Raw genomic sequence first — 21,451 nt, 5'->3', positions numbered from 1 at the left:
CTAACGCCCGCCTATACACCCACACACACACACACACACACAGTTGCATGCTTGATGTTGTAAAGATCGAGCAATATCCGTCTGCCCCAGGAGAGCAAGACAGCCCTTGTCAGGCATCAAAGGCCGTAGGATGTGGGGGGGACTAGAGAGGTTTGGGCCGAGGTTCTGGGTAGGCCACGGATAAAGGCAGCCCCCAAGATAGGCTTGGCCCCTGTTTTTAAACTACTATTAAAACTTTCCTTTTTCTCAGGCATTGGATTGCTTTACTACCTAGTTAACGTAGGGTTTTATTCTAATTATGGTTTAACAATTGTTAAATATTTTTGGAGGTGGCTTGAAGCTTCAGATTCTTCTTTCAGCACGGGGGGGGGTGGTAACAGGCATGTTATGACTTTCCTGGCTTGAGCCTCTCCCAATTGCCCCCACTCATGCTGTTGACCTCAGGTGCATGGATCGTTGTTTGGATGATGCCCAGCTGTTGGGTGTTTGTTTTTTTTTATATTCCGTAATTTATATTATTATAAACTGCCTCGACTCACCTATGCCAGATGGGCAGCTGTATAAATCAGATCAATACAAACATACATGAACGAAGACAAAGACCAGGCATTGTGCAGGGGCACCAAAGATGGGGTTGGGGTTGGGGTTAGACTCCTGGGAACAGTGAGCAAATTAATCAGTCGGGGTGCAGGGAGCTGGCGTGAATTCTTATGGTGGGAATCGGAGTCTCCAAGAAGTGAAGGAGGAGACGGAGGAGGGAGACTCTGCGGGGCCTGAAGTGGGGACGGGAGGCAAAGGGGAGGAGCGGCTGCTGCACCCTCATTCAGCGTGGAGGGGGGTTCCTTTCCAAGAGTCAAGAGGAGGATCGGAGGGAGACATTCTGGCATTGGGATACAGGGAGGGGGTCTGTCCTCCGTTCACCCAGAGCAGGCGTCCCCAACCCCCGCTCTGTGGACCAGTACCAGGCCGCAGCATGCCAGCAACCTAAGCAAAGCCCCATCCGGAGAGGCAGGCAGCAGACAAAACGATGCCTCCTCCGGTCCGTGGAAAAACCTCTCTCCGTGGAACCGGTCCCTGGTGCCTGAAAGATTGGGGGCCTCTGACGTAGAGAGCCCTGGGTGGGTGGAGGGGGGACTGAGGTTGCCTACCCAGAGAAGAAGGAAGAGAGAAAGATGGCAGAGAAGCTCCTGTGCCCGCCAGCCCTTTCAGCTAAGACCCCAGACTCCCAGGGAAGACACAGCCGTGAATCGGTCTGCTCTTGAGGGGTGCTTCTGGATCCTTGATACTGTTCAGCTGCCAGATAAATGGGACCGGTTGTCTCAAGGACACGGGCAGTGCAGGAAGAGGCCTAAGCCTGCCCACCTCTGGTTGAAGGGGCCTCAGCAGGAGGTTGGGGTTTAAAGCAGGCCCAGCACCATTATACCCTCCTCCTGTGCCAGGGCCAGGGGAGGGGGAAAGACAGCAGCCAACCTGGGAGGAGGGGCCGGGGGGAGTGCTGATTTGGAGCTGCGCTTGCTCAAGGGCAGCCAGCAGGACTGCTGCTGCAGGCGTTGAGGGTCCCTGGGCGGCCCTGCCCCTGAATTCCAGGCAGTTGCGCTGTCAGGCAGGGGTCAGCTGAAAAAAAAAGGAAAGAAATTGCTGGAAGGGGAACCTTTGCAGCTCTTCATTGACTCTCCCTTTCTTTATGGCAGATCCATAAAATCCTGCAGATCTCAGTGCTTGTGGTCGAACTGCTGGACACGGGCTCCTCGGTCTTGGTCAGCCTGGAGGACGGCTGGGACATCACCACTCAGGTCAGCAGGCCTCCTCCCAGAAGTGGCCCTGCCTTGGCCCCGAGTCTCCCCCTGACCCGCCTTTTTCCCCCTCAGGTGGTCTCCCTTGTGCAGCTGCTCTCGGACCCCTATTACCGCACCATGGAGGGCTTCCGGCTCCTGGTGGAGAAGGAATGGCTCTCCTTTGGGCACCGTTTTGCCCATCGCGGGGCACAGACCCTGGCCAGCCAGAGCAACGGCTTTACACCTGTCTTCCTGCAGTTTCTGGATTGTGTCCATCAGGTGAGGGAGAGAGGCCTGGCCGGTCCTGGCTTGCCCCCCCCTTCCCCCCCCTCCTCATCCTGCTGACCTTCTGGGCCTCTGGCCGTGTCTTGCAGATCCATGCACAGTTCCCCATGGAGTTTGAGTTCAGCCAGTACTACTTGAAGTTTCTCAGCTACCACTCGGTGTCCAACCGCTTCCGCACCTTCCTCCTGGATTCTGACTACGAGCGACTGGAGCTAGGTAAAATGGGTGGGACCCGAGAGGGTAGTGGGAGGCCTCTAGGACCGGCCAGCTGAACTGACTTCCCCTTGCAGGTCTCCTGTATGAAGAGAAAGGGGAGCGGAAGGGCCCCCAGCCCTACCGGTCCATTTGGGACTACGTGGACCGGCTGAACAAGAGGACCCCTGTCTTCTTCAACTATATGTATGCTCCTGAGGATGGGGAGGTGAGTGCCTCTCGGTCAGCCAGTGGCGGCCCTGGGGAGGGTGGAGAGGTCGGGCTGGATGGTGCGCCAGCTGCTGCCTGTCTTGTGTTCAGGTCTTGCGTCCGTACAGCAATATTTCCAGCCTGAAGGTGTGGGACTACTACACCCACGAGGCTCTCTCGGAGGGGCCGTCTTATGACTGGGAGCTGGTACAGGATCAGGGGGAGCTCAGTGAGGAGGCTGGCCAGCAGGACACCAGCACCCCCCAAAGCCGTCGCAAGATCGTTTGGCCCTGTTACGACAGCTGCCGCCGAGTAGAGCCAGACGCCATCTCTCGGCTGCTGGAGGTGAGCGGCTGTGCTGGCCCTGTTTGGGGCCTGGGGGGAGGGAGCTTGCAGAGGGATGCCCAGTCGTCCGGGCAGCAGCAGCCATTGGACAGAGCTCGGGCAGGCCCAGGAAGTGCAACAATACCCTGGCCGATTGGAAGAATGTGCTTCGGGCTGCGCACTGAACTCCCAAGGGCTGGTGGAGCTCCATGGTGCCCTCCCTCTGCAGCCCCAGAGCGGGAGTGGCTGCTTCTCCTGTTACCACTCGGAGACTGGGGGTGGGGGGAGGAAAGCCTGCAAATTCAAAATGAGAGGGGAGTTAATAACAGTGGATCAGAAAAGGAAAAATGAACAGGTGACTTAGCAGGCAGCCTTGACCTGTCCTGCCCCCCCTTTCCCGGTTCCAGGAGGTGCAGAATCTGGAGATGGAGCTGGGCCAGGTCCCAGAACGCTGGAAGGAGACCTGGGACAAAGTGAAGGCTTTCCAACAGTCGGAGGGCTCAGCGCTGGACAGTAAAGTAAGGAGTCCAGCTGTGCACGCAGGGCGGTGGGTGTGTGGGGGGGGCTGCTTTTGCAAGCAGCTTTTATCAGAATGCCTTCCTTCCACTGATCACCCACCTCCCGCAGGCGGCAGTGCCCAGTTCTCTTCTGATGGCATCGAGTCTGTCGCATCAGCGGCGTTCGCTCGGTGTCTACCTGCAGGAGGTGGGCAGCGGCAGCTCCACCTTAAACCTCAGCCTGGACAGTGAAACCAGCAGCTCCTCCACCCCATCGAGTGGGAAGCAAGGTGGCCGTAAGAGCACCGGCACGCTTTACAGTCAGTTCCAAACAGCAGAGAGCGAGAATCGGTGCGGATGGGTGACTTGGGAGGGTCTGGGGGGGGGATGCAAGGTGGGATAGAGCCTATTGGCCTCTTCCTCCTCACCCTCACCTTTTTTCCTCCACAGTTCCTACGAGGGCTCCCTCTACAAGAAAGGGGCCTTCATGAAACCCTGGAAGCTGCGTTGGTTTGTGCTGGATAAAACCAAGCATCAGGTAGGGGGGGGGCTTGCTTTGCTGGGCAAGGGACTCCTTCTGCCTGGCTGGTTAGTTGGCACAGCTCTGACCTTTGGCCTTCCTTCCTTCCTTCCTTCCTTCCTTCCTTCCTTCCTTCCTTCCTTCCTTCCTTCCTTCCTTCCTTCCTTCCTTCCTTCCTTCCTCCCTCCCTCCCTCCCTCCTTCCTTCCTTCCTTCCAGCTGCGATACTATGACAGCAATTTGGACACAGAGTGCAAAGGGGTGATCGACCTGGCTGAGGTGGAGGCCATCACTCCAGGCACCCCCACCATGGGAGCCCCCAAGATGGTGGATGAAAAAGCTTTCTTTGATGTAAGTGACCTTTGAGCCGGACGGAGGAAAGCCCAGTTGGGGAAAGGTGAAAAGTGGCTGGTGTGGGGTGCGAGTTTCCTCCCGCTTGGTGCCCCCCCCTCGCCCGTTCTTAGGACCACACTTCTCCTTCTTGGCAGGTCAAGACAATAAAGCGGGTTTACAATTTCTGCGCCCAGGATGTGCAGCTGGCCCAGCAGTGGATCGATCGCATCCAGAGCTGCTTGTCTGATGCCTGAGGTGCCGTCTGGGCCTCAGTGCCCCGCTTGGCCTGGCACAGCGCTGCACAGGACGGAAGGAGGTGGGGTGTGTTGCCCAGGAGGGAGACCCCAGCCTGGCTTGGGCACGTGCAGTTTGCGGGGAAGGGCACGGCTGGCCTCTTCCGTCTTGCAAAGAGGCCAGTCCGTCACACGTCCGGCCTGACGGATCCTCAGGAGGAACTTGCTCATCCTCCGTCCTTCCCTGGAGGTTGGCAGAGCCATCGGACTTCCATGCCCCGGCTGCCTCCGGCACAAGTCTGGCCGGCCGAGGAAATGGGCTCTGCTCTGTCGGGGAAGCTGGCCCAGGGTCTGGCTGCGGGCAGAGGTGGAAACAGATTGATGCAAAGCGTGATAGCAACCCACCTCCCCCCCACACGCCTGGGGGCTGGAAGTCCTGATGTTGGGAGGTTGGAAGACAGAATTAAGGGGGGTTGCTGTACTCTGCCCCTTAATGCTGCTGCTGATGGACAGAATGGACAGTTCCTGGTCAAAGGCTCAGTCAGGTGGCAGGGAGACGTTTGTGACCCCCCCCCACCGGTTCTTGGTCACTTTCCCCTCCCCCCCCAGCATCCTCAGGGCTAGCCCTGGGGTGCAGGGCAGCTAATGGCCTCCCCCCCATGTGCTAGCCTAGCATCCGAGAGCAAATCATGTAACTTGGTCTTTCTGCTACTGCATCACCATCACATGTACACACACACACACACACACACACACACACACACAGCACACAGAGCACACACAGGATCCCAGATTGCAGCCCTCTTCATTCCCTTCTCCTTTTGAACAGTAGAAGGAGATGGGTGAAACCCTAGACCTTGTCCGTAGTTTGGACCTCCCCCCTCCTATTTTTTATTGGTACCATAAAGGCCATGGCTGGTGTGAATTTGGGGGGTTTTGTAACTTCTTGAACAGTTGTAGATTATTGAAGTTTCTGTACATTGTGTCAGACCTAAAGAGTTCTTGTATTGTATTGTGCTTAGAGGAAAAATATATATGAAGAGAAGAAAACTAATGGAATTTAATAATAAAAAAAAAAACATCACGGGTTTGGCTAGATGTGACTCTGTGCCTGAGGTGTTCCTGCAGCCTTCCTGCCACAGATCAGTTTGGTCTGGATGCTCTTTTAAGGTCCAGTTCCAAGGTGATGTACTTTGATTTGGGGGGGGGGCTTTTCCTTTGGGGAGGCGGCATCCAGAACCAGGCAGCAGAACAGTTTTAAATAATCACAAGGTGGCTACTTCTTCCAGGCCAAGTCCTACACACTAAAGGAGGATTTTGTTCAACATGCACATAAGTTGATGTGATTTCATTTTGGCATCGTTTTATTTAAAGAATGAAGCTAGAAAATGAAGTATTTAAAAAGAAATAATTTGATAATGTATTTGTTTTCTTCTGCTGCATTAAAAATATATATTCATACGTTTCCTGGATTTGCAATCTACATTGAATAGCAATCATCGTATGAGGCAGACAATTTGCAGACAGCAAGACTTGTGCGATGGCGCCTGTGGCCTTGGGTGGTCCAGTCTGGGACTGCTAAGCCAGCCACAGGTCTTCCTTCACACACTCCCCCTTGGCTGTGTCTCCGCCAGCATGAAGCTGGTTGAGCATCAGTTTGCTGGTGATGCCCACCTGTGCATCTCAGTGCCTGCCTCACCCGGGAATGCTGTCCATCCGCTGTCTCAGGGGGCCTGGAGGCTGTTTTAGGGCCCGGCTCCAGAGGATCAGCCCAACCCTAACAAGATCGAGTAGCTTCGGGTTCGGAGAGCTGTGCCCAGAAATAAGCCACCTTTAGTTCTCAATGGGGTTTTGCTTCCCCAAAGGAAACCGGTCTACCATTTGGGTGGTCTTTCTGGGCTCTTGCTAAAAGATCAAATGGCAATGGCAACTGTGGCAGATTCATCTCCGCATCCTAGTTGCCCTTTTTCCTGGATTGGCAGACTGGCCATCCATGCTTTCACCACCTCTTGTTTGATTGTTCTGATATGCTCTGACTTTCAACACCATCTGATGCTAGTTCTTCTGTTCCAGACTTCAGGTGAGCGTTAATGGGCACATCTTGAAACACTCATGTGGGCCTGTTTGGTGGGCTGCTCTGCCTACCAGTGCAGCTGGATCCAGGTGTAACCCAAGGTGATGCTTGTTACCTAAATAGCTTGGGGCGTTATATCTATGGGCTTGTCTTTCCCTCCAATTGCCCCTTCCTATAACAGCAGACACCTAACGTGGGTCCCAGTCTCAACTTCCCTGCCTGTCAGCTCCCTGCCCACAATCCCAACGTGCTAATAACTTGGTTTTCAAATGAACTAACCAGAAACCAGTTTGTTGTTCAAGGATGACTGGAACTTATCTGTATTTCTCCAGTACAATTAGCTGTGTATTTGGTTTACTATTTGCATTTTTCATGCTGTTTCAATTCTATGTGCCACCTTGAATTGTTGATTAGGCAGCCTTATGAATCAAATAAATGAGACTCCTCTCCTGCAACACTGGTGGTAAGCTAGAAGCCAAACTGCATTTAGCAGAGCAGATGGAAACATTAGTGACCACAAAGGTTTCTATAGGAAGGGGCTTAACTTCCTGACCACAAAGCATATGAAGAATATTCAAATGCACACATGCATGTGTGTGTGTGTGTGTGTATGTGTGTGTGTGTATATATATATATATATATATACACACACACACACCCCAAAAGTAATAGATTACTCCATGGAGGAAAAAGCAGCAGCAGCTGTTACTAACCAGAGATTGCATGCTGTTGCAGGGCAGGTACTGAGCCTGATCCTTGGTGCCTGTTGGTAGGTTTTATTGGAAGCGCAGGTTTCACTGCCCGGGGGGGGGGGCACACTTCAGGATAGCGTACACAGTTTGGAAATTCAATTTCTTCCCACTTGCCATTGTAACCAAGATCCCTACTGCCATTGCCACCCCACTTACCCAAGCTATTGGATCTGGCTGCTCTTCCCAGCCCTGTGGTGTGGGCTTCACTTTTCCGAAAGGGCCTGAACTTGTAGACAAGCCAAAGATTTCTCTGATGGACAGCAGTGGGCAAAATACACATTTGCTAACCAGGTTACTGGGAAGAGAGCATTCCAGCCACCAGCATTTGCCTTTATAACAAGAAAAGCTGCAGTCCAGACAGAATGAGACCATCTTTGGCGCAAAGCTTGACTCCTGCCGGCTGTTCCCGTCTCCATTGCAACATTCCTTCTGTGACCGGGGGGGGGGGGGGGGGGGGTCATAGGCATGGCGGGTGTATAAAGTACAATGCCAGGGCACTCATACAAATATCCCATATAATTTTCCCCGGATGCATTCTTCAGAGTTATCCTAGAGGAGCGAGGTCCATTGTCAAAGGAACAAATGTAATAGTGGAATTATAAGATGCTCTTAGTAGAAGAATGAAAACCCTGGAAGGCAAACAGTGCAGCAATAGCAACCTGCCTGGGGGCTCAGAGGGTTTCCAGCTGGCCTTGCAGGAAGAGGAGAACCAGCGGCTGCTTCCCTAAGAAATCAAGGCTGGGGGGGTGGGGTGGGGGTGGCAACTTGTGACCCTGCTCTCCTCAGCTTTCACTCAGGGATAGCTCTGCAGAAAATGGATTTGATTGCCAATATACAGAACGAGGGGAGGATATGGATGAAGATTCTCAGGCATCCATTTCATTGTCTGGAGTCGAGTTGTGGCAACTGGACTTTTCTTTTTGGTTTGAAACATTTTGCTGCATATTATCCAAGTAGCTTCTTCAGGCTGAACCAGCAGCAAAATGTCTTAAACCAAAAAGAAAAAAATTCCACGTGTCACAATTCAACTACCAAACAACAAGGGCGGATTGGCCCCACTAACTGGAACCAGAATTTCCATCATTAAGCGAGGCAGTGCATTGCCAAAACACGTACCACACCACGTGGCAGCAGCAGTTTCTGTAGTCCCAGGTGTGGTTGTTAGGCCAAGACTTCTCCTCTGCCATGCTCATTTTCAGCTTCCTCTCCCCTATCTCCCCCTCCCATTTCTGCCTTTTGACCACCCTGCCCTGTGCTCTGCCCTGTTCCCCGCCACCCTAAGACCCCATCACCCTTGCCGCCTCAGTTGACCTCCTCCTTTCGCTGCTGAGACATGCTCGGCCTGACCTCGGCCTGAGGGTGGCAAGGGCAGCAGAGTGCAGGGCAACTAGAAGAGCACAAATGGGGGGGAGAACAACAGGTGGGGGGGAGTTGAAGTTCACCCTGGAATTATAAACGTGGGTGGGCTGCCCAAGCAACCATACTTTGGTCACGTGACTGCAGGGTGTTGCAGCAGCCATCACTGTTCTCATCTATTCAGTACAATCGTAACTGTGGTCACTAGACGAGGGGTTAAGTGAGGACTATCTATATTAATTTGTTCTTCTAGGCCAGGCATGTCAAACTTGTGACATCACGTGACATCGCACAACGTATCGGGACTTTTTCTCCATTGCCGGCAAGGGGGCGGGTGCAGTTTTGGCGTGATGGCAGTTTGACATGCCTGTTCTAGGCAAAGAACTCCAGTTTTATTTTCCATGCTGAGCACTCAGTGCATGGACAGGAACGGCTATTGGCAGCCCTCCAACGTACGGACAAGTGGTTCACCTCCAAGAAACTCCTAAGGGGGAGCTCGGGGCCCGGCCCTCGCCTGCCGATTCCGTGACCACAAACCACACAGCTCACGCAAGTGGGAGAAAAGTGGGCTGGCCTTGATCCTCAAAGGTCTCTGGCCAACCCTTTAATTTGCAAAAAACATGGGACAACAGACATTCTGAGTTTTTTTTTTTCTAAAAACAAACGGAGCGTTGTTATGCTGGGGATGGACTGCAACGGTGCCAGATTTAAGCTCGTTTTCTTCACCCACTCCAGAAAAACTTTTAGCTCCAGTGCTGAGGATCAGCAAGTTCCACTGAGGTTTGGCGAGGAGCAGGTGGCTTCATGGAGGGCACCAAGGAGCTAATTCCATCCAACGGCAAAATCAGTCTCGATTCTGCAGCTCAGCCACCCTCCATTCTTATGGAGACTGCCCCTGCCCCCCACAGAGCCTTTCCAGCTGCCCCAGAGTCCACGTCTCATCTAGGGCACGGCTCACCCTCGGGCGTTGCCAGGCCACGCTGGCATGGCCTCCCCAAATGTCTCTTCCAACTTTCAAGGATGGCATGAGAGCCAAAGTGCAAAGTGTTGCAGTTCTTGTTTCTATTAAAATTTTTACAAAATCAAACACACCAAAGGAAGATTCAAACTCTGTGTGAAGGGGAAGTCTCCAGAGACCACCCCAGCCCAGAAACGCTCCAGGACCTCGTTTCTCGCAAGGTCACCTTGGTTCCCAGGGATGATGCCGGCTGATGCAAGTCCCTCACCTGACGTGCCTGCCTTCCTTCCTCTCAAAAGCAGCTAGAAATTCTGTCCCCCAGGCCACCCACTACCCGTTGCTCCCTGCCCCCAACCTTCTCGTGTAGTGGCCACGTTCCCGATTAGGCGTTATTGCTCGATAAAAAGCTGGCAGGCAAGTTCCAGCGCCAGCTTTGTCCCAACATCATTGGGTGCTTTCCTGGACAGCAGAGAGGGCTGGATGCAAGACTGGGAGATCAGGGCCCACCCCTCCTGCCTGCAAGAGCCAAGCCAAGGAAGGGCACCGCTGCAGGTCAGTCAAGGCTGGATGGAGCTGGGGGGGGGGGGCTGGAGGAAGAGGAGCTGACGCTGCACTCGGGCCAGAGAGAGACACGGCTGAAGAGGGACCCGCTCTCTACTCTCTGTTCTCATCGAAGGCAGCCTTGATTACAAAGAACACGTGGGCAGCCCAGCTGCAGTCAGGCATTTTCCGGGCTGTCCCCCATCAAGCTGGGCCTTTCAGCGGCGCCTCTGTTGCAAGGTGGGGCTCCTCATTCCTGCAAAAAAAGGGGGGGGGAGAGAGGTTAACAGCTGCTGCCAGGGGTTTTTTTCTCCATCGGTCCAAATCCCCCTGGCAGCCCGATTCCCACCTTCCTGGTGCCTCTGGAAAGAATGGAAAAGGGGAGCGTCTTTCCTTGCTGCCTTGAGAAGGAATGCCACTTCCAAGGGCCTGGATGAAGCCAGCTGGCCGGACCCAGGATGGGGACGCCCGAGACCCTCCTGGGGCAGTTCTGGGGGACCGGCCTGCTCGTCCCCCCTTACCAAGAGCTTCAAGCACTTCATGGGGGAAGACCGGTTGGCTCTAAGGCTGGGCAGAGGCGGCCACCGAATCTCCCCTCAAAGCCTCTGGACATCGGGCTCCTCCGTCCAGCCGGCCCAGACCCAGCCTCCCCTCTTGAAGGAAAGGGTCCCATTGCCAAATCCCACCGCCTCAGAGCTAGCGATACTTTCTCTTCCTGCTCTTTGACCGGAGACAAAAGTGGAGAGCTGGTTTCTGTCAATAGCAGCAGCCCTAATTATTGCAGCTGCTTCTGATTGGCTGGGAGTCATTAGTCATTCTGTCGCACTCTGAGCTCTTTGCAAGTCTCTTTCTTGACAGAAGGGCACCCTACACCACCTAGTGTTGTTGGTTATCGCTCCTTGTAAACTTTTTATTAGACTTTTTCCTAGGCATAACTAACAAATTACTCCCTGTATAATTTTTGCATTAAACCTTGCTATCTATCTCTTTGTGCAGGGAAATATTCTTCCTTACAATCTGGCACAGAAGGAATCTTCAAACAGACATTAAAACAATCAGTTTCACAAGCAGACCAGATTCATATTTTAACATTTCTCCATATCATTTCCATCAACCACTTAATCATTTTTCATGGCATCGTGGATCATGAGGACAATTTTAACCAACCTTTGTCAACATTCTCACAATTTGAGACTTATTTTTCATCCACTCTTTCCTTGGATGCCAGATTCACCGCATTTATTGAACTCTGACCAGACTACGGCTGCAGAGTCCAGAGGGACACTCTCTCCCGAGTGGCTGGTTGTGGCTAATCCAAGAGATCCTTGGCCCCAAATCCGCTGCAATATTCTTCTCCAGAAACAGGAGAAAGAACAGCAAAGGCTCCTCAGTCCCAAGAACTTTCTGCATCAACCATAGTCCTAACCGCCTTGACCCACCACAATCTCGCCCCCCCCCGGTCCCGCCATGGGACCTGCAAAAGCTACACTTGTTCACCAGCTTTAGGCCCATTGAAAGCTTTAAGGCGGGACCTGCCAATCAGGCAGGGCCTCCGGAGGGCCGAAAGAGGTTTGCTCTCCTTCTCCCACGGAGGCCGATGGGCAGCTGCCATGGCAACCAGTCTGAGCCAGGAGCTCAACTAAGATGGCAGAAAGTGATGGAGCTCAACACCCTCCCTCTTACTCCTCGCTCCGCCCCACCCGTGACCCACAGAGCAGCCCCACTCAGGCACCTGTCCGGCCTCCATCCCCGGCGAGGCCCAGCCTGCAAGCAGCCAGGTGCCCGGCTTTAACCAGTATTCACTCCTGCCCTCACCTGCCGTCCCTCTTGGCCTCCAGCGTGACGGCCGCAGCAGCAGGATCTGGAGGAAGGTCAAGCGCCGGGACAGCTTCGCTCCTCAGAGGATTCGCCCGCTTGTCAACAGTCACAGAGTTGCTGCTGTTGGGTGAGAAGAACTGAAGCTGGTGAAAGGGGCCAACTATTGCCCCAAAACACCCGGCTGGAGAAGCCAACTGTGAAGCCCCCTCATGGGTGGGGGGGGGAACACCAGGGCCAGGAGGGCCTGCAAACTCCGCTCAGCCCATTGAGGGGGCTAGAAAAATCCAAGGAGGGCAACTCTCTTCCTGCTTCCTAAGGCCAACTGCCCAAGGGGAACAAGGGAGGCCGCGGGAGGGATTTCCACCTCCTGCTTTGGAGCACCCCAGAATCAGCCCTGGAACCGACCACAAGAGCTGGCGGCCAGGGCAGGAGAGCGAGGGCTTTCCCCCCGCCGGAAAGAGCCAACACGCCTGGGCCAGCAGCCCAGGAGGAGAGGTGAGGGAACACCCTCAAGTCTTGCTGGGCAGGGGTCACTCACCTCCCGCCCACCCCCACCCCACAGACTGATCCAGGAGAAAGGGGAATGGACCCCCATCTACACGGGAAGGAAGGACGGCCCATCCGGAGGCAGCCTACAAGGGCTGGGAAGCACTGAGCATGGGTGGCCCTTGCCACATGCCTCCCTGTTGAAGAGGCTCCGGGAGAGGAAGAAGAGCAGAGAGGAATGACTGACTTGACCGGGCAGGGACACAACGGAATGGAAACCGCTTGGACTTCTCCAGCCTGGGATGCATTTGTACCAGGAGGGGCTCCCAGCGAGAAAGGGCTGCACCTGACAAAGCTGATTTGCAGGGCTTCGAAGTAAATTCTGCAGGGAGGGAGGGAGGGAGGAAGAGAGCCCAGAAAGCAGTGAAGATGCCAGGAACGCAGCAGAGCAAGGAGCCCCCCCCCGGCAGATCATAAGCCTGTAAGCACCGGAAGGAAGAGGCCGCTGGAGGAGCCGGCTCTCTCACCCACTGCAGAGGTTATGGGGAGGGAGCCCCGGAGCTCCTGAAGCAGGGAGGCCTAAGGACATTCACTAGGCGTCACGGTAGACTGGGGTGGGGGGAAACTCGGGGGTCGAAGGGTTAGGGGTGGAGGGCGGGGCTTACTCGGACGAGGGGTGGTGGCCTCTGGGCGCAAGCAGCGGCCCGGCTCCTCTCCAGAGCCTTTGGGTCAGGATGCAAGGAAAGAGAAGCCGCCCAGGGGGGCTTTGGGAGATTCTGAGGTTCCAGACTGTCCAGAAAAGGGAACTCAAGGCTGGTTTTTGAAGCTTAAGGGAGAAATACAAGACACAAATCTTCCGGCCACCCAGAGCACAGGGGGGTGTGGGCGTTTACACACAGGAAGGGCCGCTTGGGCAGTCGGGAAAACCAAGAGCCGCTCGGGGAGCAGCTTCAGGGAGCTTCCAATCTAGCTGAAACAGGACATCCAGGAAACACATTTTCCAAGACATTGGATTCAAAGGTGGAAACTCACTTCACCAGGCCACAGGACAGCAGCTCAGAAAAGCGTCTACCTTTTAATAAAATTTCTTAGTCAGGAAACATGCTACCGAAGTCTTTCAGCCGCCCTAGGCTTGTTGTTGTTGTTAATTGTGAAGTCGTGTCCGACCCATCGCGACCCCATGGACAACGTTCCTCCAGGTCTTCCTGTCCTCTACCATCTTCTGGAGTCCATTTAAATTCACACCTACTGCTTCAGTGACTCCATCCAGCCATCTCATTCTCTGTCGTCCCCTTCTTCTATTGCCCTCAATCTTTCCCAGCATTAGGCTCTTCTCCAGTGAATCCTTCCTTCTCATTAGGTGGCCAAAGTACTTGAGTTTCAACTTCAGGATCTGGCCTTCTAAGGAGCAGTCGGGGTTGATCTCTTCTAGGACTGACCGGTTTGAACGCCTTGCAGTCCAAGGGACTCGCAGGAGTCTTCTCCAGCACCATAGTTCAAAGGCCTCAATTCTTTGGCGCTCAGCCTTTCTTATGGTCCAACTTTCACAGCCATACATTGCAACTGCCCTAGGCTCCGGCCTCCCAAAAGGCCAACCAGCAAGTGCCTGAGATCTACGGAACGGAAACGGTCAAAGCTAAAGTGGGAGGGACAGAAAGAAGCAGGGGGCCAGGAAAACGGCAGGCCAGGGAAGAGGGTGGGCAGCCGTGCCAAAGGAGGGGTTCTGAGGGTCCCCAGGAACCTGGAGATTGGTGAGAAAGGGGAAAAGGCAGGGCCTCTTGCAACCGGGTGGCCCTGAGCACGCCTGCTGCCTCTGCTCCATAGGTCAGGAAACAGGGCGTGTTGTGAAGTTTAAATCTGTTCTCGTTTTAAGACCTTGTTTTCACAGGTAAAATCAGCTGAGCAAACCTTGGATGAAGAGAGGTCAATTTCCTATCCTTAATATGTGGTGCACTAGCAACTGGCACAGGAGGAGACCTGAAGACCTCGCCTGTTTCAAGCAGGGGCCCAATTCTGCGCAAGGGCTGCAGCACACGGCCAGCCCAATTCGAGCAGGTCCTGTAGGCCGCAAGGTCACCAGCTGCGGCTGCTCTGTCTGCCGATTCCTAAGACCGCCGAGCACCGAAAGCCAGAACCGGGCGTTTCAGTCTAACTTCAGCTATAAAAATTAGAGCCCTCTGAATTTTGTTTGAGGATTTCAGCCATTGCAAGTTTTGGCCATTAAAGGAGAGTACAGTTGTCACAGGATGTTTGAAACCCTGCAGAGTTGCCAGCACACACACCCTCCAACGGCAGGCCTAATTATTCTGAGAGAAAGACCGGGCAGGAGGGAGGGATGGGAAGAGAGAGACAGATAAAAAAAAAAAAGATGGCAAAGCCCCCTTTCTAGCCCTTCAGACACAGGAGCCCCTCTTGGAAAGGGCTACTTCCAGGGTCTCAGGCCGACGTCTCTGAAGGAAGGCCTGCTAGGGATCGAGCTGGCCCCAGCCCAAAAGAAACGCTCCGGGTCCAGCATCCAGCATCTCTCTCTCCTCCCTGGGGGGGCCACATTTCACCTAGGCCTCCTCCAGTCACCCTGTGAGCACATCGCAACCTGCAGCTGCGCCTGCCCAAAGGGCCCCTCCTGTCGTGGGGAAGAGCGGTCAACAGACTAGCGACAGGCGGCCCTCAAGCCAGCCGGCCAGCAAGCGCCACTCCAGCTTTCCAAAGCGCTGCTCCGAGGCCTCTCCCCTCCCCTCTAGGACCTCCCCTGCAGCTGAGACAAAGACGGGGCTGCCCTGACTCCACAACTCCAGGAGGCAGGGGGGCGGCTCCGATGTCTGCCTGGGACAGCTCGGGGAAAGGGGGAAACCAGCCTCCGCCTTGGCCAGAGCCCTCTTCCCCGAGGCCCGGGCACCCCCTCAGGGGAACCAAGGCGGCCTCTCCTAACAGGGGCAGGCCAGGAATGCTCCGTCCAAGGGAAGAGCGGAGAGCGACCTTGGCCTGGCCAGGGAAGACCTCAGCAGCCTCCTCCCTGCGGGCCAAGAAGGCTCGCCCTCCCCGGCAGCCTTGCCTGTCAGAGGAGAGGAGAGGAGAGGAGCCTCGCGGGTCAGGCCAAGAAACCCAGGTGGGGAAGGCCTCCTTCGACTCCAGCCGGATGGACAAAAACCTAACAAAAATAAATAAACGGTGAGCCACCCCTCCTCCCCCATCGGGCATTCGGAGCGATAGGAGCTACAAATGAGAGGAAACCCTCTTCCTCTGCAACATCCATGCTCCTTAGCAGACCTGCATGCTTCTTGCTTTCACCCCAAACAGCTTTCTGTCCACGAAACCCCCCCCCCCCGAAGCAGCCATTTCAACTTCTCCAGCCTGGTGGACCTGGGGCGACCCCGGCCTGTCTCCAGCTGCAGCCCCAGTCACTCGCCGTGGGTGAGGTGGGCCACCAAGGGCAGAGTTTCTCCTTAGGAACCATCATTTGCAGGAGGAGAGATCCCAAAGAGGGCCACTGGTTTTCCCCTCCAGCTAAAGGGCCCTCGGGGGTCTCGAGCTCCTGGCTGGTCACCAGCCCTCTCAATGGCCTGCCTGCCACACAGCTCTTGCCCAGGGCATCAGAGCAGTGCTGGCTCAGACTTCCGATGTTTGCGTCTGCAACGTACGGCCGCGCGAGAGCAGACCTCCGCTCCGTTTCTTCCTGCCAAGGGAACCCTAAATGGGTACGAAGTCGCCCCAGAGAGGTGACCATGAAGGAGGGGCTCCCCGTCGACCACAAAGTGACGGCAATCGCTTCATTTGATCTGGGGAAAGCCCTCCAAACCCGACAGGAGAAAGCCTAGCGCAGGGGTAGGCAACCCAAAATACTCCAAGAGCCACTTGGACCCGTTTCCCACTGAAAACAAAACACCGGGAGCCGCAAAACCCTTTGGATATCTCAAATGAAGATAAGACTGCATATATCCATATATATATATGGATATATGCAGTCTTATCTTCATTTTAGATGTCAAAAGGATCTCTCTCTCTCTCTCTCTCTCCCTCCCTCTTTCTGCCCTTGGTCTGCTAGTCTTCTTCCCCCTGTGTGTGTGTGTGTGTGTGTGAGAGAGAGAGAGAGGGGGGGGGCACTTGCACTTCCCCCCTTTCTCTCTTTCCTCTCCCTCTTTCTTCTCTCCCTTTCTTTCCTCTTTCTTCTCCTTTTCTTTCCTCTTTCTTCTCCTTTTCTCTTTCCTTTCTCCCTCTTTCTATGTACTCTCTCCCCCTTTCCTCTCCCTCTCCCTTTCTTTCCTTTCTCCCTTTCTCTCCTCTTTCCTTTCCTTTCTCCCTCTTTCCCCCTTTCTATTTCTTTCCCCCCTCTCTCTCCCTCCCCTTCTTTCATCTCCCTTTCTTTTCTTTCTCCCTCTTTCCTTTCCTTTCCCTTTTTCTTCTTTCCTCTCTTTCTATTTCTTTCCTCTCCTCCTCTCTTTCTTTCATCTCCCTTTCTCTTTCTCCCTTTCTTTCCTTTCCTCTCTCCCCTCTTTCTTTCCTCTCCCTTTTTTCTTTCTTCTTTTCCTTTCTCCCTTTCTTTCCTGTCTCCCTCTTTCTATTTCTTTCCTCTCCTCCTCTCTTTCTTTCATCTCCCTTTCTTTTCTCTTTCTCCCTTCCTTTCCTCTTTCCTCTCTCTCCCCCTCCCCCTCTTTCTCTTTCCTTTCCCTTTTCTTCCTTTCTTTCTTTCCTCTTTCTCCCTCTTTCTATTTCTTTCGTCTCTCCCCCTCTCCCTTTCTTTCATCTCCCTTTCTCTTTTCTCTTCTTTCTTTCCTCTTTCCTTTCTTTCCTCTCTCCCCCTCCCTCTTTCTCTTTCCCCTCCCTTTCCTCTACCTCCCTTTCTCTTTCCTCTTTCTTCTCCCTTTCTCTTTCCTCTCTTTCTCCCTTTTTCCTCTTTCCTCTCCCCCTTTCCTCTCTCTCCCTTTCTTTCTTTCCTCTTTCTCCCTTTCTACCTTTCTCTCCTCTTCCCTTTCTCTTTCCTTTCCTCTTTCTCCCTTTCTCTTTCCTCTTTCCTTTCCTTTCTCCCTTTCCTCCCTTTCTCCCTCTTTCTATTTCTTTCCCCTCTCTCCCCCCTCCCTTTCTTTCTTCCTCTTTCTTTCCTTTCTCCCTTTTCTCTTTCTCTTTCCTCTCTCCCCCTCTCCCTTTCTTTCATCTCCCTTTCTCTTTCTCCCTCTTTCTCTTTCTTTCCTTTCTCTCCCCTCTCCCTCTCTCTTTCCTCTCCCTTTCTCTTTCTTCCTCTTTCCTCTTTCTCTTTCTTTCCTCCCTCTTTCCTCTCTCTCTCTCCCTCTCTTTTTCTCTTCACCTCCCCCCCCCTTTACTAACAGAACCAGTTCACCTACCAAAACATTTAACTTCCTCCTTTAGAGATGGGCAATGTGGATTCACCACATTCTGACAAAGAGAAATGCCAGCACCTCTCATCAATTCTGCTGCAGGGACAGCAAACGCTGTATGTTAGCAATATCTGGAGAGCGACAGTTCATCCGCACCCTCCTGAAAGGCTGTCCCATCCGTTGCAATCTCACGCTTTGAAAGGCCCCTCCCCCTCCTCCGCTTCAAGCCGACTGCACCCAGCAGGGAGCCTCAGTAGCCGGCGCGGAAGGGATCAGGGGAGGAAAAGAGACAGACCGTCTCCTCGCAGCTCACTTCCAATCCCAAAGTGGTGAATCCTGCTTAGGATTTGGGACTGAGAGGGGGGAAATCCTGGCTCCTAAGCTGCAGGCACTTCCAACCATAGAGCTTGCTCGGCTCTGTTCCCAGCCAGCGCCACGCGTGCGCAAAACAACAGCAACAAAATACTGCGATCGAGACTTACCCGCCTGCCTGGCTCCCGGACCTCGGTAGCAAGCCATTTGAAGCAAGCAGCCTCGTTCGCAGAGAGGAGAGGAGAGAGTGAGGGCGGATGAGCTGAGTTTGTGGCAGGGATAACAAGGGTTCGGGAGAAGCTAGCACGAAAGTTCCGTGTCTTTTGACTTAGCTCGCCTTGTCCCCCACTGGTTCTTTGCCCGAACAAGTCACCCTCTCTCTTTCTCTCTTTCCTCTGCCCCCCCCCCCTCTCCAGATGAGGAGAGAGAGAGAGAGAAAGAAAGGCAGACGGCGCCAAAGGGGCAGGGAGGGGACGGAGGCAGGAGGCGGTAAAAGTCACTGAAAGGTGCCCGGGACCCCACGGACCAGCCCAGGGAGATGCATGGTGAGCTCAGCTGCCTAGGGAACGGCCTGGGGACGGCCCAGGAAGTGATGCCCCCCTGCTGCAGCCTGCCTGGCCCAGGGAGACATATGGCCGGGTGAGTGGCCCAGGGACGGCACAGGAAGCAATGTCCCCCTGCCACCCAGCCCGGCCTGGGGAGACGCAGCCGCCGCCCCAGCCAGGACTGCCACCTGGCCCGGGCAGACACGTGGCCGGCTCGACGGCCCAGGAAGTGATGTTCCTGCCGCCCCAGCCGGGACTGAAGCCTGGGGGGGCCAGCAGGAGGGGGAGGGGGAGGGGGGAGGAGGAGGCTCCGGAGCCGCAGGAGATGGCTCAAAGAGCCGCATGCGGCTCCGGAGCCGCGGGTTGCCGACCCGTGGTCTAGCCCAAGCTGCTTGCAGCCAAAGTCCCAGAGCACGAACCTAAACATCAGTGAACAGCGTGCTTGGAATTGGTGAGAGTACTGATCTTCTTTCTTCTATCTACTATTTAAATCCTTGAAAAGATCCCCAAAGCAAGAAAACCTCCAGAAGTGAAGGGAGGGGACTGTATCCCCAGTCCCTTACAGACATAAAAAGTGGAAAGAGATATACTAAAATTTGATTTAAAATATTTCAGTCTGGACAAATCTAGGAACTAAAAAACTGTCAAGATTATACCCTAAAAAATTTCTGATGGAATTATAAAAATATGTAACAAAAATAACTTTTTGATTGAAAGAAAAACTGAAAAGAGAAATAACTGCTGACACCTAGTGGAGAATCAGAGAATAGAATACTAACAATAAGTAACAATAAGGACTCATAAATTGGCAGAATGCCTAAAAACAAAGAAAAAGCTGTTCCTTTGAATTGCAAATAACCTTGAAGACAGCTGGGAACAAAGGAAGAGCCAGCTATAAGATTAAAAAGTGTTTGAAAGGGAAAAAAAACACCTGGACTGTTGCTTAAACCTAACAACTGTTTATGGGGGGGGGGGGAAAAAACCTTGGCTTTTTGGCTAATCTATTAGAGGAGAATTTGCAGGAAGGATTTAAAGTGGCTTAATATACTGAATCTGTAATTTTGACTGATAAATTGACTTTTGAATTAAAACATTGATGAAAGATTATTTGAAGGGGAGAGACAACATGGATATCATATACGTATAAAAAAATGACAGGATGCCACATTCAATATTTTCTCGTGAAGGACTTTGCCTGGAAAATCAAGGGCCTCCAGAAGCAATACTTCAAGGCAAGATAAATACTTTCCCGGAGGAAATATATGTAATGTTAGGACAAATACAAATGGCAATAGATTCAAACCACGACAAAATTCGAAACAACTTTGAGGATTTAAATAAGCATATTTCCAATCTAAATCTACAATTAAAAAATACCCAGGAAATAACAACAAAGGAACAAACAAATCAGACAACAGATTACAAACTAGAAGAGTATGATCAAATTGATGAAAAAACAAAGGAAAAGAATTACAATTTGACACAAGCAGGAAAAAATCTACAAGGTTCTGATACAACAAGAAAAATGGAATTATTAGGAGAATTATTAAAGTTTGGGGGACAGAAAGAATTTATCTTACTTACTTCATCTCTTGTATTCCCAACAACATTTGTAAAAATACAGGAACTGTTGGGTAAGCGGATTACATCAACTTGGAAAATTACTTGGCAAAAGAAGAAGATCAGAGAAAGATACAAGGGATTTGACTCGCCCTACTGGATGGACTATTACGTGAATAAACATTTCTTTGAATATGGCTAAAAGAACAGAGAATTTTGAACATAAAGGGGCCTTATAACAAGAAGGATAATGAGATTTAAATAATATAGTATGTTTTATAATATATTAAACGTTAAAATAGTAGGTTGATGTAACTTTTATTAATATATAAGTAAAATATAAACTGATTAAAAAGGATGTTATATCTAGATACTATAAGAGATAAAAAATATAGTATTTTTATAATGCATGACATAAAATATTGGGATGATGTACCTAAATGGGAAAATTTAGACAGTGAGATGACTAATGTGAAGAAATTATGACTGATAAGAATTGGATTGAACATAAGGGAATCTAAGCGAACAAAAATTATAAAAATAGGATGTATGCTGAACTAATGAGATGATGGTTATGAGAATATAAACTGAAAAAAATGTTAGAGATTATTATTTGTATAAATATAAAAAATGCCTATACCTAATCATTTATAGATTGAAATTATTAAGAATTATATTTTGGCTAAGGTTGAAGAAGGAAAATACAAATGGGAGAAGGGAAGATCAAAGAAATGTATTGTTAATTAATATATTAATTATGGAATTATCAAATTTAATCATTACTGACTGTTAATTCATTATTACTATCTTTTTTTTTCTTGTTAAAATATAAACCAAGACAACACGCTGTACACCAGGCACTGGAGATTGTTCTAGTTAAAACCAATAAAATATCTATTAAAAAAAAAGAGAGAGAGAGAGAGAGAGAGAGAGAGAGAGAGAGAGAGAGAGAGAGAGAGAGAGAGAGAGAGAGAGAGCAGGGCTGGCTCTATCCTTGCAAAGAAAACTCAGAACATCCACCAGTGCCACCCTGAGGCCCAGTCCTCCTTTAGGGCCACTGAGGAGCAAAGCCATGTACTGGCCTCTCCCCCCTCCCCCCCCCCGGTCGCCCCATCTGTGGCCTGATGGCTTCTTCTCCCCTTCTTTAAAGCCCTCTTCATAAACCCAGGGATGCCCCATCACATCCACCCCAGAGGAGGACGCGCCTTCCAGGAAGAGTCGGGGGCTGCCTCGGCAAGGCTTCCCGTGCAGAGGAAAGGGCGGTTAGACTCCTCTGGGGAGGGGGGGAAGGGGGGATTTCCCATATCCTCCCGGGGTCCCACCTCCACTCCGGACCTGATCAGAGTATCAGC

The 21,451-nt window shown here is 52.3% G+C and overlaps 2 protein-coding genes across 10 annotated transcripts in view; one reads left to right on the top strand and one right to left on the bottom strand.

Annotated features, from left to right (window-relative positions):
* Nucleotides 1–5,829, top strand: part of SBF1 (SET binding factor 1) — a 54,929-nt gene extending 49,100 nt beyond the window's left edge. For all 5 annotated transcript variants that reach the window (XM_039325326.1, XM_039325325.1, XM_039325323.1 and 2 more), the window contains 10 exons: nucleotides 1,692–1,793; nucleotides 1,869–2,054; nucleotides 2,150–2,276; nucleotides 2,351–2,481; nucleotides 2,574–2,807; nucleotides 3,194–3,304; nucleotides 3,414–3,634; nucleotides 3,734–3,821; nucleotides 4,022–4,153; nucleotides 4,291–5,829. In XM_039325326.1, coding sequence (XP_039181260.1) covers nucleotides 1,692–1,793; nucleotides 1,869–2,054; nucleotides 2,150–2,276; nucleotides 2,351–2,481; nucleotides 2,574–2,807; nucleotides 3,194–3,304; nucleotides 3,414–3,634; nucleotides 3,734–3,821; nucleotides 4,022–4,153; nucleotides 4,291–4,389 — 1,431 coding nt within the window. In that variant the 3' untranslated portion in view covers nucleotides 4,390–5,829. The remainder of the gene's footprint in view (nucleotides 1–1,691; nucleotides 1,794–1,868; nucleotides 2,055–2,149; nucleotides 2,277–2,350; nucleotides 2,482–2,573; nucleotides 2,808–3,193; nucleotides 3,305–3,413; nucleotides 3,635–3,733; nucleotides 3,822–4,021; nucleotides 4,154–4,290) is intronic.
* Nucleotides 5,830–9,104: 3,275 nt separating this feature from the next.
* Nucleotides 9,105–21,451, bottom strand: part of PPP6R2 (protein phosphatase 6 regulatory subunit 2) — a 49,340-nt gene continuing 36,993 nt past the window's right edge. For 3 of the 5 annotated variants that reach the window (XM_039325347.1, XM_039325349.1, XM_039325350.1), the window contains 2 exons: nucleotides 11,864–11,986; nucleotides 9,105–10,304 (listed from right to left, as the gene is read on the bottom strand). In XM_039325347.1, the coding sequence (XP_039181281.1) occupies nucleotides 10,253–10,304; nucleotides 11,864–11,986 (175 nt within the window). In that variant the 3' untranslated portion in view covers nucleotides 9,105–10,252. The remainder of the gene's footprint in view (nucleotides 10,305–11,863; nucleotides 11,987–21,451) is intronic. The other 2 variants (XM_039325348.1, XR_005554510.1) reach the window with 2 other exon arrangements.

Source organism: Crotalus tigris, unplaced genomic scaffold, assembly GCF_016545835.1.
Source record: "Crotalus tigris isolate CLP2741 ecotype Arizona unplaced genomic scaffold, ASM1654583v1 scf7180000024328.341495, whole genome shotgun sequence".
Classification (NCBI taxonomy): Eukaryota; Metazoa; Chordata; class Lepidosauria; order Squamata; family Viperidae; genus Crotalus; species Crotalus tigris.
Note: the sequence above shows the minus strand (reverse complement) of the source record. Positions and strands in the feature narration are given on the sequence as shown.